General features: G+C 46.1%; 2 protein-coding genes across 4 annotated transcripts in view; one reads left to right on the top strand and one right to left on the bottom strand.

The window, feature by feature from the left end:
* Positions 1 to 7,738, top strand: part of ADA (adenosine deaminase) — a 28,522-nt gene extending 20,784 nt beyond the window's left edge. Inside the window, exons 6-12 of the mRNA XM_027851566.1 lie at positions 3,288 to 3,415; positions 4,101 to 4,172; positions 4,255 to 4,356; positions 4,949 to 5,013; positions 5,935 to 6,064; positions 6,589 to 6,691; positions 7,303 to 7,738. Of these exons, the coding sequence (XP_027707367.1) occupies positions 3,288 to 3,415; positions 4,101 to 4,172; positions 4,255 to 4,356; positions 4,949 to 5,013; positions 5,935 to 6,064; positions 6,589 to 6,691; positions 7,303 to 7,313 (611 nt within the window). The 3' untranslated portion in view covers positions 7,314 to 7,738. The remainder of the gene's footprint in view (positions 1 to 3,287; positions 3,416 to 4,100; positions 4,173 to 4,254; positions 4,357 to 4,948; positions 5,014 to 5,934; positions 6,065 to 6,588; positions 6,692 to 7,302) is intronic.
* A 953-nt stretch (positions 7,739 to 8,691) lies between these two features.
* The window catches only part of PKIG (cAMP-dependent protein kinase inhibitor gamma), a 71,102-nt gene continuing 63,812 nt past the window's right edge, over positions 8,692 to 15,981 (bottom strand). For all 3 annotated transcript variants that reach the window (XM_027847674.1, XM_027847682.1, XM_027847665.1), the window contains exons 3-4: positions 10,152 to 10,325; positions 8,692 to 9,794 (exon numbers count right to left, since the gene is read on the bottom strand). In XM_027847674.1, the coding sequence (XP_027703475.1) occupies positions 9,715 to 9,794; positions 10,152 to 10,299 (228 nt within the window). In that variant the 5' untranslated portion in view covers positions 10,300 to 10,325 and the 3' untranslated portion in view covers positions 8,692 to 9,714. The remainder of the gene's footprint in view (positions 9,795 to 10,151; positions 10,326 to 15,981) is intronic.

The following is a 15,981-nucleotide window of genomic DNA, read 5'->3' as shown; positions in this document are numbered from 1 at the left end:
AAGAGCAACTTGAGAACAGGCACCATCTTACTTTCTTTTGTGTGCCTAGCACTTAGCACAGTGCTTGGCACATAGTATGTGTTTAGTAACTGCTTTTTAATTCACCCATCCCCTCCATCTGCTCTACCCTGCTCATCTCTCCCTCCATTCTTCCGTTCCTCTGCTTTCCTTCCCTCCTCCTTTTCTCCTTCTTCCCTTCCCACTTGTGTCCTCATTCCCTCTTCTCCTCTCCCTCTTTTGGTAGTTCCCATTCTATTCACCATACCCTGCATCCTCTTCTCCAGGAGCGTAGCACTGGGAACAGATCCTTAGACTAGAAGAGTCAGAGGAAGATGGATGCCTGAACTGGCTTGTCTTCCTCCCCTAACACACATATTCCTTGTGTCTTTAGCTGGTCTCTTTCATATACTGTGCCTTGCTTCTGCCTCCTTCGCTGCAGGAAAGGCTTTTCAGAGTTGGAAGAAGAGCAGGAGAAGAGACGGGACACTCTGGCTTGGTGGTCCTGGGAGCTTCCCAGACCCTCCCTTGTCTCTTTAGGGTCTGAGGTTGCCAGCACTAGAGTTAAGCAATGTGGCAGCGTGCAGCCTTGAAACAGATGAGACAGCCAGGAAAGTAGGGGAGGAGGCATCTGCCAATCTTACCATCTGCTAGAAAGTTTTTGAAGTTCTGGTCAATTTTTTGAGAAAATTTTTGTTTTTTGTTTTCTTACTAGTTCTTATTCTTCATAAAAAGCCTCTTCTGGACCTGCCACAAAGAGCAGATACCTATTTGGCAGATATGTGGAAGAGATTTAGGGAAATTCAGTCCACGTGGCTTAGTGAGGGGGCAATGTGATATAGAGGATAGAGCATTGTCTTTGGCATCAAAAGACCTGGGTTCAGATCCCCAGCTCTGCCCCAGATCTATGCAATCTTGGGCAAGTCACTTCCCTTTCTTCTGGGCTTGTGGCGTTTTTGTTTGTTTGTTTTTTACACCCTCAGTGCCAAGCAGAATGCCTAACTCCTTGTAGGACAAGCACTCAGTCAGTGCTTATCAATTGATTTTCTCATTTGTAAAGCGAGAGAGTTAGCCTGCCTGACATCTGGTCCCTGCCAGCTTCCATTTCTATGATCCTATGAACTGATGAACTCACATGCCTATGAGGGCTGTGAGGAGAGGAACTCACATAGATCTGAATTCTCAGTCTCTCTCTCTCACACACACACACACACACACACACACACACACACACACACACACAGAGTTGCTGTGCTAGACCAGAGCCCACAGTGAAAGGTGTCAGAATTGGAAGCAGCAGTCAATGGCTCTCTCTCCCACATTGTCCATGATCTGCTGATCCCTAAGCAAGGTCTCACCTGAACATCACATGGTCCCTAAAGCACTTGGGATTCAGTTGGGGATGGTGGTGTTGTTTAACCCTGAGGTAGTTCATCTGGTCCCGACTTACCCTGTCTGCTTAAGGCCAGTAGAGATAGTGGCTCTTAAGCCAGATATCTTTTCTTCATGTCTTGACCAACAAAGCCTGATGCCTTCTGATGCCAGGCCATTCAGCCTCTGGGTCTCCCTGAGGAAAGGTTTCAGGGCTTTTCCTGGCTGCCAGCCCCAATCCCGTCCCATTCCAGAGGACTGGAAGGGTCTGTTGCAGATGGTCAGAAAGCTACTGCTGCTTCTCTCTAAGCAGTGTTGGCTTCAAAGCCCTCAGACTCCCTGGTCAGATGCTTCCAGGTATGGTGGGGGGATTCCCTGTTCTAGGTCTTATTAGCACAGCTTCACTCTGGTACTCTTTGACTGAGTTAGGGTCAGGGCCCATCTGGGTAAGCCAGAACCCAGGTGCTCTGATATTCTGGGGTTGGGCTACATGCCCCAACAGGGTTTAGTTTATTCTAGTCTTATGGTCATGCTTCCTTTTGAATCAGAGTATGAGCTATATATGAGCTAAAAGATCCTCAGATTATCTAGTCCTGCCCCCATTTTACAGATGAGGAGACTGAGTTTCAGGGAGAAAATGACCCACTCAAAGTCATGCAAATCTTTGAGCTCCAACCATGAGCTACTGTTTTCTGTCATCCCACAAGCTGGTAGTGGTTTCTTATTCCTTCAGTTCAGGTGAAAGCAGAAAAATATACCCCCAGATTATAGAACTGTGCTGGTTCTTTAAATGTAAAGGTGTAGAACTCTGAATTTGGTAGTGTCAGTACCTGCAAGGCAGGATTGATTTGTGTGGCATCAAGCTGGGGTGAATTAGAGGAAGTGGGCATATTTGGCCTAGAGAAAAGAGGAAGTGGGCATATTTGACCTAGAGAAAACCTAGGGAATTCATGATCCTCATCTCCAAAATGTATGAGGGAGGCGCTATCATATAGAAGTGAGATCAGAGTTGTTTTACTTGGCTCAAAAAGGCAGAATGAGGAGAAATGACTGCAAGTTGCAGAAAGGCATATTTTCTTCTTTCTTTTTTTTTTTTCAGGCAATTGAGGTTAAGTGACTTGCCCAGGGTCATACAGCTAGTATATGTCAAGTGTTTGGTCTGAGGTTGAATTTGAACTCAGGTCCTCCTGACTTCAGGGCCGATACTCTATCCACTGCGCCACCTAGCTGCCCCAGAAAGGCATATTTTCACTGAATATAAGGGGAAAAAATCCCAATAATGAGATCTGTTCCAAAGTAGCATGGGATACCCTAGAAGGAAGTGAGTTCCCTAAATTTTTTTTGGAGGCAATCGGGGTTAAGTGACTTGCCTTCGGTCACACAGCTAGTATAAGTGTCTGAGGCCAGATTTGAACTCAGGTCCTCCTGACTCCAAGGTCAGTGGTTTATCCACCTGGCTGCCTCTGGGTTCCCTATTGCAAACATTCAAAGAGAGGCCAGATGGGTACAGTATAGAAGGGATGCCTGTGATTGGGCTTGGGTGACTTCAGATCCCTTCAATACTGAGATTGTATGATTTGGAATGTCCTCTCATGGCCCATGCTGCTTCTGTGTGCAGACATGGAAATGGGCAGCATGGGTTGTTTGGTTTCAGCCCTATCATGATTCCATTTATGTGCCATGTTGGGGCTAGCCTCACCCTCACCTGATGACAGGTCTGCAGACCTGTAGCACCTCATTAGCCTTGGAAGGCTTGCTTCTCAGTCCCGGGGCATTTGTCTCCTGCCGGGCCAATAGGAGATAGACACAAGTGGGAGTTTCTTCTTGAGTGTTAGTGCTTTGTGCCTGCTTTGCCTACAGCCCAATTCCTTTCAGGTTCAATGGACTGCACTGACACATGATACGGGTCTTGCCTACAGACTGGTCCCCTGAGGTGGTGGAACTCTGTAAGAAGTATCGCCAGCAGACGGTGGTGGCCATTGACCTGGCTGGAGATGAGACCATCAACAACAGTAGCCTCTTCTCTGGGCATGTACAAGCCTATGAGGTGAGTAAGTATGGGTAGTGGCGGTCAGAGTGGCGATGGGGGAGGGTGGCAACAGTTTATGCATAATGAAATAAGCCTTGCTTCCCAGCCAAGAGACACATGAGCAGTTTAGAGGATATGGAGTTTTTGAATTCTGTTTGTTGCCAACATTTCTGTAGGCTGCAAAGGTGAGGTTCAGCATAGTGGTAGAACAAATCCTAGGCTCCCAGTCAGATGCCAGCCAAGGGTGGCGTCCTGGCTCTGCCATTGACTAGCTATGCAACCTTGCGGTCAGTTTTGCCCTCTGGACCTCAGGTCACTCCTGTAAAATGAAGGTGGCCTTTAAGGTTCCTTCCATCTCTACTATTCTATTCTAATGTCTCCATTTCCTTGTTTTCTCAAGCCTTCTGGCTATCCATGTCCTCTCTCCCTCACCTCAAGTGGGCCAATTCCTCCTGTGTTATGAATTATTACAGGAGACAGTTTCTGCTGCCATGAGTAACAGCAAGGGCTTCTGGGAGACTGAAGTTACAGGCCCTCTCAGGTCCAGACTAAAATGAAACATTAACTGGATCTTTGGAGGTCTTTATCCCCTATGACCCCTTGGGGCTGAGAGGGCCTTGGAGAGGGGTGCAGTCTGTTTAAAAATGTTTCTCTTAGCCCCTACCCCTACAGACACAACTATCTCTTTCCTTTGCCTTTACAGGAGGCAGTGAAAAGTGGCATCCATCGGACAGTTCATGCCGGAGAAGTGGGGTCTGCCGAGGTTGTACAGCAGGTGAGGCTAGGAGTTGGGCAGAGAGGCTGGGGGTGTCCATGTCTGGGTCCTGCTCTCACTCTCAACCTCCCCTCTACTGTAGGCAGTAGATGTTCTCCATACTGAGAGGATAGGCCATGGCTACCACACTTTGGAAAACACCACCCTGTATGATAAGTTGCTGAAGGAGAACATGCACTTTGAGGTGAGTGGGTTAGCTAGGTTGAGCCTCCTAGTATACATTTGGGGATACTCTGCCTAGAATGTGGCATCCTCACTTCCCCCACCCATGGACTAAGTCTTGGGGCAAAGGAAACCTATGGGCCCCCTTCCTACCTGTTCTGCGGAAGATGTAACACGTTGTAGCGCTTCCTCTCATGTAGCGGAAAAATACCCTGGGTTTGGAGTCAGAACCTGTATTTGAATTATGCCTTTGCTACTTCCTCACTGTATGACCCAGGTGAGTCATTTTATTGGTTTGTAGATATTTAGAACTAAAACACATTAGAGATCATTTAGTCTAGCTGTGTCCTTTTATAGATAGGTAAATAGAGACTCCCTCCAGGGGAAGTGAATTGTACAAAGTCATACAAGAAGGAAGCAGCAGAATCAGGATTTGAACCCATGTCTTTGGACTCTGAATTCAGTGTTCATTCCATTACACTGTCTTCTTGGGCTTCATTTTCCTCGTCTGTAAAATGAAGGAGTTAGATCAAATGCTTTCTTTAAGGTTTCTGCCGCATCTGGCATTTCCCCAACAGTGTTTCTCATTCTTCAAAGCATCATTTCTCACCCAGGTATGCCCCTGGTCGAGCTATCTTACAGGAGCCTGGAAGCCGGACACCCTGCATGCAGTCATACGGTGAGCTGGTGCCCTTCTGGTCCCTGCTGGGACCTTCAGGGAAGCATGGAATATCTGGTTGCAGTCCTAGAATGGCTTCACTTATGTGCTGTACTTGGGGCTATCTTTGTCCTCAACTGATGACTACTTTGTGGTAGTCTGCAGGCCAGAAACATATCATTAGCCTTGGAAGGCTTATCTGTCCATCCCCGGGGCATCTGTCTCCTGCCAGGTCAATGGGGGATGGACACAAGTGGTGGTTTCTTCTTGTATGGTAGTGTTTAGTGCCTGCTTTGCCTGCAGCCTAATTCCTCTCAGGTTTGTTGGGCTCCACTGACACATGGTTGGGGTCCCTGCAGACTGGTTCCCCTGCAGGCCCTGCTGCCTTCCTTTCCTGGCTCTCTTTGCTAGTGCCATGGTCCTAAAGTTGGACTTTTCTCGTTCCCTGCTTCCTATACTTTAGGACAGTTTCCTGGGGACTCTGGGCCTTCAGGCCTTCTCCTACTGGTGGCATCTTCATTCCCTCATCTAAAGAGCACTGACTCCCATACCATGTGTCCACTTTTCTGGACATGTCCCGGGGACATGAATCCAGTGACCTGTAATACACATTATATGATAGTTGTCTAACCACTTCTGTGAAACGAGACTGTCTTATTGTTAGAGGTAGTACTCTGCAAAATATATATGTTTAATACATATTTAATACATGATTCATGAATGTGATAGGCCCAGAACTGTCTTCAGGCCCCTGGGTAGTAGTAGTGGGTGGGTGAGTCCTATGTTCTCAGGGCAGAGACACTTACCAGCATGAGAAGGGCCGTGAGAGCCAGCTAGTTGTTCTAAGCTCACTAAGGCCCACGACAGCGAGCAGCATAGGGCCTCAGTTGTTTTCTAGCAGAGATTCACCCGTGGTTTCCTTTCCTCATCTCTCTCATCTAGATTTAAGGATGATAAGGCTAACTATTCACTCAACACAGATGACCCCCTCATCTTCAAGTCTACCATTGACACAGATTACCGCATGGTAAAAACGCAAATGGGCTTTACTGAGGATGAGTTTATAAGACTGGTGAGTGACTGGGGGATAGTAACATTAGAGTAACACTGGGAAAGAAGAGGGTGAACCCACAGGGGTGCTATGCTTCAGCTCTTCCCCCACCCCAAGGGGCTGAGGGGCTGCTGCTTGCTTCTTCAAACTAGAAAAGGGTCTTAGGGTTCCTCCTCCGTAGCTCTCCCTTAGAGAAAGCCCACATCAAGCAAGCCCTCTAGGTTGCAGCTATAATCCCATTTTTAGATAACATTTGCCATACTAAAGACCAAGGGATTCAGAGACCCTGTCATCAATCCTCTATCTGATACATAAGCCCTTCCCCTCTTCTTGGCCTGCACCAAAGTTTCCTATATATCCCTCTGGAGCAGAGCACAGTGGAAATAGCCCTACACCAGGAGGTGACCTGCAAGCTAGCTTTCCATTCTGCTATTGCTAACTGTGCAACTTCATCCATGTCACCCTGCTACTTGAATGTGCCAGGGGGCTTGAACTTTGTTTGGTGTTTGAAAGTCTAACCCCATTTGCCACATTGGTTCTTCCAGAATATCAATGCAGCCAAGTCCAGCTTCCTTCCAGACAATGAGAAAAAGGAGCTCCTTGACCGACTGTACGAGGCCTATCAGATACCACAGCCAGTCTCTAAACGTAGGTTTGCTTCCTGGCTTGAGGTCCACTTTGTCTCCTTTGACCATTCACAGAAATTCCCCCAGGGTCACATGCTCTTTCCTTAAGGACATATTCTTTCCTCTGTCCTTGGAAGGGAAAGCCATTGGTGTTCTCTGGGCAAGGTTCCCTCCCCTGGGAAAGCACAGTATCTCCAGGTGAGGGGCTAAAGAAATTCAGAAATAGATTCAGGGCCTCATAACCTTAGTGTCCCCTGAAGAGGAAGAGTTTGCCCTGAGCCAAATATAGGCCCAGGATTCTAGAGTACATGGGGATAGCTGAGACCCAAAGAACATGGTAATCTCTGAAAGTCATCGAATCTAAACTTGGAAGAAATCTTAAGAGATCTAGTTCAAGGTCCCCCCCTTCTCCCCCCATGTTACAGATGAGGAAACCAGGACTATAGAGAAGTGACTTTTCAATCGACCAATAAACATTTATTAAGGGCCTACTATGTGCCAGGCTCTGTGTTAAGTGCTGGTATGTCTAAGTTCATACATATAGGTAGTATATAGTAGAGACAGGCTATGAATTTAGGCCCTGGGTGAGTGATAAAACCTTCCTAACTCTGGCTTCTTTGGATTCACCCACAGTGTCAGAGTGATGATGCCTCCAACATGACAGAGCAAGACAGGAAAAACTCCTGATCCCATAATGCCTCAGTAGCCACTATGCCATGACTCAGGAACCAGATTCGAGCTTCCTTCCCAGTAGGGTGGAAGTGCTATAATCTTGCCTATTTTCTTTCATGGGGCAATATTGATTAGCAGATCAACTCTTTTCCCAGTGTACATATAGCCAGCTGTGCATTAAGATACCTCGGTGCAGGGACATTTGTCTTGTACAGGCTGCTCACCACCCGCAAGACTCAGGGCTTTTGCTTATAAATCATTTAAAAATAACTACTGAGATGACCGACTGCCAGGGGCCAAGTCTGAGGCCCCTCTGAAGAAGTGATCCTGCTGGGTGCTGAGGGGGGGTGGCGGTGCTCAATCAATAAACTAATCGATCCAGTCTGTGTGCTGCTAAGTTTGTCCAAGATTGAAATGTGTCAGTGGTTCCTTTGGGGTGGGAGGACACAGCTGTGCAGACGTGTCCTGGCTCTTGCCCCACTGAAAGGCCGCAGGTGAGCCTGGTGCTGGCCCTCTGCTCTGTAGACCTGGGCTCAGTTTTTGGCCTGAAGGGAACATGGTGTCTCAGAATCACTGCCTACTTCTCTTCAGTGTGCCGACTTGGTACTGCGGGGGGCAGAAAGCACTGAGGTCTTTCAGTGACCACCATGGGGCATTCTGGGAGGTTTGACAGAGAGAGAGAGAGAGAGAGAGAGAGAGTGTGTGTGTGTGTGTGTGTCTACTTTCAGGGAAACACCCTGGCAATTATCATAGTGTTTTACAGTGACCAAGCATTTTCCCATCTGCTATCTATAAGGCAGCTCTGATTTGGTGAGGAGACAATAAGCATTTATATAGCGCTTCCTATGTGCCAGGCACTGTGTAAGAGCTTTACAAATATTATTCCATTTGGTCCTCACAACAACCCTGGGAGGTAGGTGCTATTATGAACCCCATTTTACAGATGAGGAAACTAAGGCAGACAGAGGTAAAGGGACTTGCCCAGGGCCACAGAGCTACTAAGTGTCTGAGGGCGGATTTGAACTCATCTTCCTAACTCCAGGCCTGGTGTTCTGTACTGTGTCACCGGCTGCCACCTTTGCTGTGAGAAAGTGCTCAACTGGGAATCAAGTGAGCTGGGTTTGAATTAAAAAACCTGTGTATCATACCTATCAGGTGGCTTGACTACCAGCTCAGCATCCTTCCCATTACTCCAAGTTGCTAACAATGGGACTATTGGCATTTTCCTGGCCATTCTAAATTCCACTGGAGTTTGAGGGATCAGAGCTTAAGTTTCTGTAAGGGGGGGGGTCTTAGGACAATACAACTTACAGACAATATTTAGTATTTCGGGGAGAAAAGGAAAATCAATCACACAAAAGATCTGAATTTATTTTCCAAGTGGTAGGCATCAAGTATCTTTGTAGAAAGGAGACACAACTTAGTAAAATTGGGAAACAAAATGATTCCCTTAAGAATGGGTTGGGAAAAGGTCAGGAATCATTCTCTCTGAGCTACACAGGTCAAAGAGTTTAGACTAAAATCCCCCCCGCCAATGCTTCCTCACCACCCCCTCTCCATGGAAATAAAAAGCAGATCTCCACTGTCTTTTCCCCAACTCCTTACCTGCCTCCCCCCCAAGGTAGATAATATTTAAAGTCAAAAGTTTAAAAAGAGTAAAAAGGAACTAATTCAGATGGGTTGGGAAGGATCTCTCTCTTGATCCTGAGGGTCACAGATGAAGCATTCAGCAGCCATGAGGATAGGGTGCTCCCTAAGGTCAGCAAACAGGTTTTATTCATCTTTTTTGCTTCCTTCAGAGGAGGCACTCAGGAAATTTAATGAAGTGGATTAAGTGGGTTGGTGTGAGGGATGAGGCCACGGATGATGTCTCCCCTAAGAGGAAGTGGGAGGGGACCTGGCTTCTATCTGTCCTCCAGAGGAAAGGAGCAGATGGTACCTCCCCATTCCCACCCCACAGGTGCAAACCAAATAAATAATGTTTTGAATTACCAAATACAGTAGACTAGATGGGCCTGGAAAAAGGGAAGGTCCACAGTAGGCAAAACCACAGGGTTTCCCTAGGTTGGGGTAGGGCTCTTTAAGGCACCTCTGGAGGCTAGCCTCAGTCTGAGGTCCCCATAGCAGGGCAAACCTGCCCTGAGCACAGGCTTCCTCTGTGTGTGGGGGGGGTGGTGGTGGTGAAGGGGTGTGGACTAGAGGAAAAGGGAAGTCTGGGAAGGTCCACACGGCTTCATTGTGCCCAGAAGGGTTACTGTAGGAGGAGGGAAGTGGTCCTCGGGGAGAATGCTGCCAAGTTTGCCTCTTGGGAAGCCCAGGCTGCTTGCTTCTTCCTTCAGCCACTGGACAAAGAGAACGGGACAGGGGCAGCTCTCAGGATGTGGTAGTCCCCTCACTCCCCTCAGGCCTGGTACCAGCTTCCTTGTCTGATGCGCTTATCTCTGCCTGCCCTTCTGAAAAGAGAAAGAAGGTTGAAGTAAGAGGATGGACAATATTCCTAAGTTAATTCAAAGGAAAGGAGGGTCTATTTTGTATGACCTTGAACAAGTCATTTCCCTGCTATGGACCTCGGTGCCCCACTCTTTAAAATGAGAAGGCTGGTCTAGATGACCTCTGTCCTATAAAGTGACATTTTAGGTTCTAAATTTCCAGTTCTGGTATTTACATTCTTCATTCTAAGGCTCCGTCTAGGTCTCACCTTCTATGTGCTGAGGTCCCATCTAGTTTTTATGGCCTACGTCCTAAGGTCACTTTGGGGTCCACAGTTTCCTGACTCCTGGGCTCTGTCCTGTCACCTAGAGGACACTTGCCTGCTCCTCCGAGTGCCAGCTCCCCCATGTTCCCCGTCAGCGTCCTCATGCTCACAGCTGCCGAGTCGTCCTGGATGTCAGGGACAGCATTTCTCCGGCCGGTTCTGTCACAGGAGATGAAGTCTGTGTACGAGGATTCAACCTCCATCACGCCTCTTGCATTGCTGAGCAGGGCTGGGGAGAGAGGAAAGAAGGTAGGTGAGCATTCTCAGTGTGCTTATGACTGCTCTCCAGGGGAGCACGCATCTTATGCTTTTTTGGGCTTAGAATCAGCAAGAGAGAAATTAAAAGGAGGGGTATTTCAGCTGCATAACAATGAATTTCCTAATAGCTAAAGCTATTGGAGTGGAATGGTGTGCCTCAGGAGGTACAAAGTCCACCATAACTGGAGTCTTCAAGCAAAAGCTTGAAGGCAGTGTTGTAGGGGAACATTGATACTTCAGGTGGGTGTTGGCACTGCTGGTCAATTGAGGTCCTGGCTCTTGAGATTCTATGATTTTACTGTGTATGAGGCTCTGCTAGGTGCTATGGGGAAATAAAAACATTAAAGTGCAGTCTTTCCACACCCATTAAACGGATGTTCTCCAACAGTCTTTCATTGGCTTTTTTCTCTGTGCACTCTCCCTTAGCACACTCAGAGTTTCAACTGTTACCTCTAGAAAGCTGTATTTGTCTCTCTAGCCCTGATTTACCTTTTGAAAGGAATAGTCAGTTAAGAAGGGTGGTCTTACTCTTTATCCAGGCAAATGTTTCTGTCTACACAAGGGGACATATTTGAGAGATGTTGCATAGGTGACATTGACAAGCCTTGGCAACAGCTTGGATATGGCATGTAAGGAGGTGAGAGAGAGTGAGGAGTCCAGGATGACTATGACTCCTAGATTGTGAGCCTGAGGGACTTCGAGCATGCTATTGTCCTCGACAGTAACAGAGAAGATGGGGGGAGATTTGAAGGGAAAGATAATGAGTTCAGTTTGGGACATGTTAAGTTTAAGATGACTATGGGACATGCATTTAGAGATGTGAAAGTAGGTCTGCAGAGAGGTTAGGGCAGGACAGGTAGATCCGAGAATCATTAGCGTAGCAATGATAATTAAATCCATGGGGCTGATGAATTAGTATATAGAGAGAAGAAGGCCCAGGACAGAGCCCCTACAGTTAGAGAGCACGGTTGGGGGTCCAGCAAAGGAGACTGAGAAGGAGCAGTCTCCTAGACAGGAGGAGAACCAGGATAGAGTGTGACAAGAAAACCTAGAGAAAAGAGGGGAGGGTGATCAACAGTGTCAAAGGCTGCAGAGAGATCAAGAAGGATGAGGATTGAGAAAAGACCATTAGATTTGGCAATTAAAAGAGTATTAATAAATTTGAAGAGAGCTGTTTCAGTTGAACGATGAGGCTAGAAGCTGTATTTTAGGGGGTTAAGAAGAGAATGTGCCAAGTGACAATGGAGACACCTGTTGTAGATGGCCTGAAGCATGACTCATGACTCTCCCTCCACAACATTTCCTAGTTCACCACGTTCGAAACCTCACCTCATCAGTTACCAAGTTACTGTGGCTGCCACCTCCAAAACATCTGCCTCTGTCCCCCCCCCCCCCGTACTTCCTCATTACCACTCACCCAAGGTATTACAACAGCCCTCCCACCTCCACTCTCTTGCCCTTCAACAATCCATCTCACCAAGTTTGTTGTGATGAGTATTTGCTGAATTGAATACTTGCTAGAATAATCTTCCCATAGATCTTGTCAACAGACGTAGTGAGAAGAGCACTGGGCTCTGAGTCAAGTGACCTGATTTTGAGTCCTGGCTCAAACCTGAGGCAAGCCACTTCACTTTAGTCTCTTCACCCATAAAATGAGAACAATAATTGTGTTCACTGCCAATCAGTCAGTCACTAAACATTTGTTAAGCACCTGCTGTGTGCCAGGCATTGTGCTAAGTGTCGGTAATACACTCAACGAGCTCACAGTCTAATGAGGGAGACGACATGTAAACAACTATGTACCAACAGCTACAGACAGAACAAATTGGAAATAATTCACAGAAGAAAGGCACTAGAATTAAGAGGAGTTGTAAAAGGCTTTCTGTAGAAGGTGGGATTTTAGCTGAGACCTGAAGGAAACCAGGCATAGGAACATTGCAGGCTAGGAGGACAGCCATTAAAAAATGCCCAGAGTTGGGAGATGGAAGGGCTTGTTTGAGGACCAGCGAGGAAGCCAGGGTCACCAGATCACAGGATACATTGGGGGGGGGGGGGGGGGGGACGTAAGAAGACTGGAAAGGTAGGAGGGAACAAGTTGTTCAGGGCTTTGAATGTCATACTGAAGATTTTATCTTTGATCCTGGAGGTTATAAGTAGCCACTAGAGTTTACTGAATAGGGGGTGACATGGTCAGACCTACACGTTAGGAAAATGGAGGGAGCGGTGGAATGACAACAGACCATAATCAGATAAGACCATGTCAGAGTTCATGAGTGTGGAAGTTCATGGTGCATCGGTAGGTGATGGCAACGTCTGGGGTATGATCAGTTCTGTGTATAGCTGCAGTGGGGTGGAGGAGGAGGTTATGGGAAACAAATGAAGAACTGATTGGAGGACAGGGTGCCTGAGGGAGCACCAATATGTACAAAGCCCCCTTGTATGAAGGCAGGAATTGGAGAAGGAAGACTGTGATCCGGACACTGAACTCATGAAGGAAAGAACAGGCGTGTCCCAGAGGTTGGTAGGCAACAACTACAAGAATTGTGATTTTGTGGTAGGCATAGATTGAGTGAACCTCAAAGGAAGAGCAGTTGCCGGCTGATGGTGGCAGAAGGTGAGCCTGGAACGAGCAACGGGGAGCAAGGAGCATCCCACCTCCCCTGTCTCATGTCTGATGATGAATGTGAACGAGCTTTATTATTATAAAGCAATATAAATGTATGTGTATACACATAGGTACATGTACAAAAATAGAATGTTAGCTATTTGCTCAGTCCACAATTTGTGGTACAGACAGCAAAAACCTATAGGAAGTTGGAAGAAGAAGAACCTAATATAGCTGGACAATTAATTCAAGGAAAACCCAGAAAGGGAAAATACCGTGCCTGAGGCCACGGAGCATAAGCCAGATGAAAACTCGGGTCTTCGGGTGTTGTCTACATTGCTTCATTGTCTACAGATTCCTCCTCGCTGTAGCACTTGTAGCATTCTCTAACTCGGGATGTCATCAGGAGTCTCCAGGGGAACCTGAACTCCATCAGAGGCAACACCCAGGATGCTCCAGCAGATGGTGCCCTTTCTATGCTTTTCCACAACAATTAAGGTGCCATGGCCTGGGCATGCTCCATTGACATTCAGTTTCACTGTCACTGATATATTTACAAAAAAAAAAATTACAAAATGAGGACAAATGAACTGCTGCTTTAGGAATTTTTCCTTTCTGAAAAAGAAAGTTTCTCGCTTCTCCGGGAAGAGGAGTAGGATCATGGATCACTGGATCACAGACTACACTGGGTCCAAACCCCTCATTTTACAGATAAGGAAACTGAAGCACAGAGACTGAATCTTCCCAGGGTGAGTCACACTGCAAAGGAAGTGTCTGAAGAAGGATTAGAACCCCGATCCTGTCTCTAAGTCTAGCACTCTGTCTGCTATGCCCTGATGCCTCTGTTAGAATCTCTATATGCAGTCTGCATGTAGACAGCACTTTATTTTTTTATAAAGGTCTTCATAGCAGGTGTCTCCAAAGTCCAAGTGCAGTAGTAAGCTTTAACAACTTAAAACTGCACTAAGACTTTGGGGACACCCAATAGATAATTGGAGCTCTACAACAGCAGCTGCACACTTGCTAAAGAGAATATGATGGTCCCCATTCTATAGAAAGTTAAACTGAAGTTTGAAGATGTAAGATGACTTCCAAAGTCAGGTAAGTGACAGAGCCAGGGCCCTAGGTTTTTATATAGTGCTGGGTTTGGAAGAATTTGCACAAAAGGCAGGGAAGAGATTTTATTTGCAAGGGAATCAAGGCTTCATCATGGTGTCCAGGTAATTTTGGGCTCTTCAAAGTTGCCAGCCTTTAAGAGTGGCCAACAAGCTCTGGTAGTTTATCAGTTCACTAGACTTGAATAAACATTTACAAAATACCCATTCTGGGCAAGGCACTCTGCCAGGAGTCCGGCCTACTTCAGTAAACCTAGTTCTCTTTGGTAGTAAGATAGAAAGTAAGATAAAAATGTTAAAGTAAATTTTGAATAAAAAAAAAACAAAACTTAAGTACAGTCTTGATGATGGTCTGAATTTATTATTCAAGGACCAGCCTGGTTCCTTCTGAAGAGGCTCATCAAGAGAAAGTTGGGAAGAAGGTGCTAAATGTTTTGGCCACAGCAGCACTGAAGGGCACGTGCCTGGGTGGGAAGCGCCGTGTACACGGTACTGGAGGAAGGAACATTCGCTCCTATTTAGGAAACCACAGCTCCAATGCAGTGAGCAGTGTGTGTGATAGGAGGCAGCAGCCGACCTTGGGTGGTAAATTAGAGGCTCTGTCATGGAGCGGGTTCTCCACAAGTGCTTTTGGACAGACTGATTTTTAGATAAATTCCAGTAAAGAAAGAGCACTGGAATAGAAGTTATGATCCCCTCCCTCTCTCTTCCTAACTTTCGGATGACCCTTATGTGACTCACTTCTCTCTTAGCCCCAGTTTCTCCAACTGTAAAATGAGGGGGTTGGAGTATCTAGATGATCTCCAAGGCCCCTTTCCAGCTCTACCATCTCAGGTCAGCTGAGTGATCCTGGGCAAATCACAACTTCTCCGTGCCTCAGGCAACTCTCAAAGACCTTAAGTTGCTGACAGAGTTCCCTATACAGCGGTACCTATACAGTCACAAGTCTGGAACTCCTTTCTCACCCAAATGCTTACTGTTTCTATGACTTGTTCTCTGACTGTCTCATTATTTAATGTCTAACCTTTATTCCCATCTCCCTATCAAGTATACTTTTAATTTTATTATATGTGTATTATGACATGTGGCAGCTAGGTGGTGCAGTGAGAGACAGTGCCAGGACTGGAGTCAGAATGATGTAAGTCTAATTGTGCCTCAGAAAATAGCAACATGACCCCATGTGCCTCAGTTTCTTTATCTGCAAAATGGGCATAATAAAAACACCTACCTTTCAGAGTTGTTGTGAGGACCAAATGAGATAATAATTGTAAAGTACTTAGCACAGTGCTTGGCATGTAGTAAGTGCTATATAAATGTCACCTATTATTATTATTCCTTTGTGAAAGAGGCACTTCCTATTTCACACTCTCTGCATTTATTTGTGAACACTCAGTTTTTGTACAGGTGTGTGTAACCTTGAAAACTGGGCATGCGAGGAATAGTTTACCTATCAGACTTATGGAGAACAGAAGAATTCATGACCAAACAGGAGATGGGGAACATTACAAAATGCCAAATGGATAACTTTGATTACATTAAATTGAAAAGTTTTTGCACAAACAAAGCCAATGCAACCAAGATTAGAAGGAAAATAGAAAATTGGGAAAGAATTTTTACAACCAGTCTCTCTGATAAGGGCCTCATTTCTAAAATATATAGAGAATTAAGTCAAATTTATAAGAATATAAGTCATTCCCAAATTGATAAATGGTCAAAGGATATGAACAGGCAGTTCTCAGATGAAGAAATTAAAGCCATCTATGCTCTAAAATGCTCTAAATCACTATTGATTAGAGAAAGCAAATCAAAATAACTTTGAGACACCATATCACACCTATCAGATTGACCAACATGACAAAACAGGAAAGTAATAAATGTAGGGGAAGATGTGGCAAAATTGGAGCACT

This window comes from Vombatus ursinus, unplaced genomic scaffold (assembly GCF_900497805.2).
Source record: "Vombatus ursinus unplaced genomic scaffold, bare-nosed wombat genome assembly UNPS02000580.1, whole genome shotgun sequence".
Taxonomy (NCBI): Eukaryota; Metazoa; Chordata; class Mammalia; order Diprotodontia; family Vombatidae; genus Vombatus; species Vombatus ursinus.
This window is presented reverse-complemented; position numbering and strand designations above follow the sequence as displayed.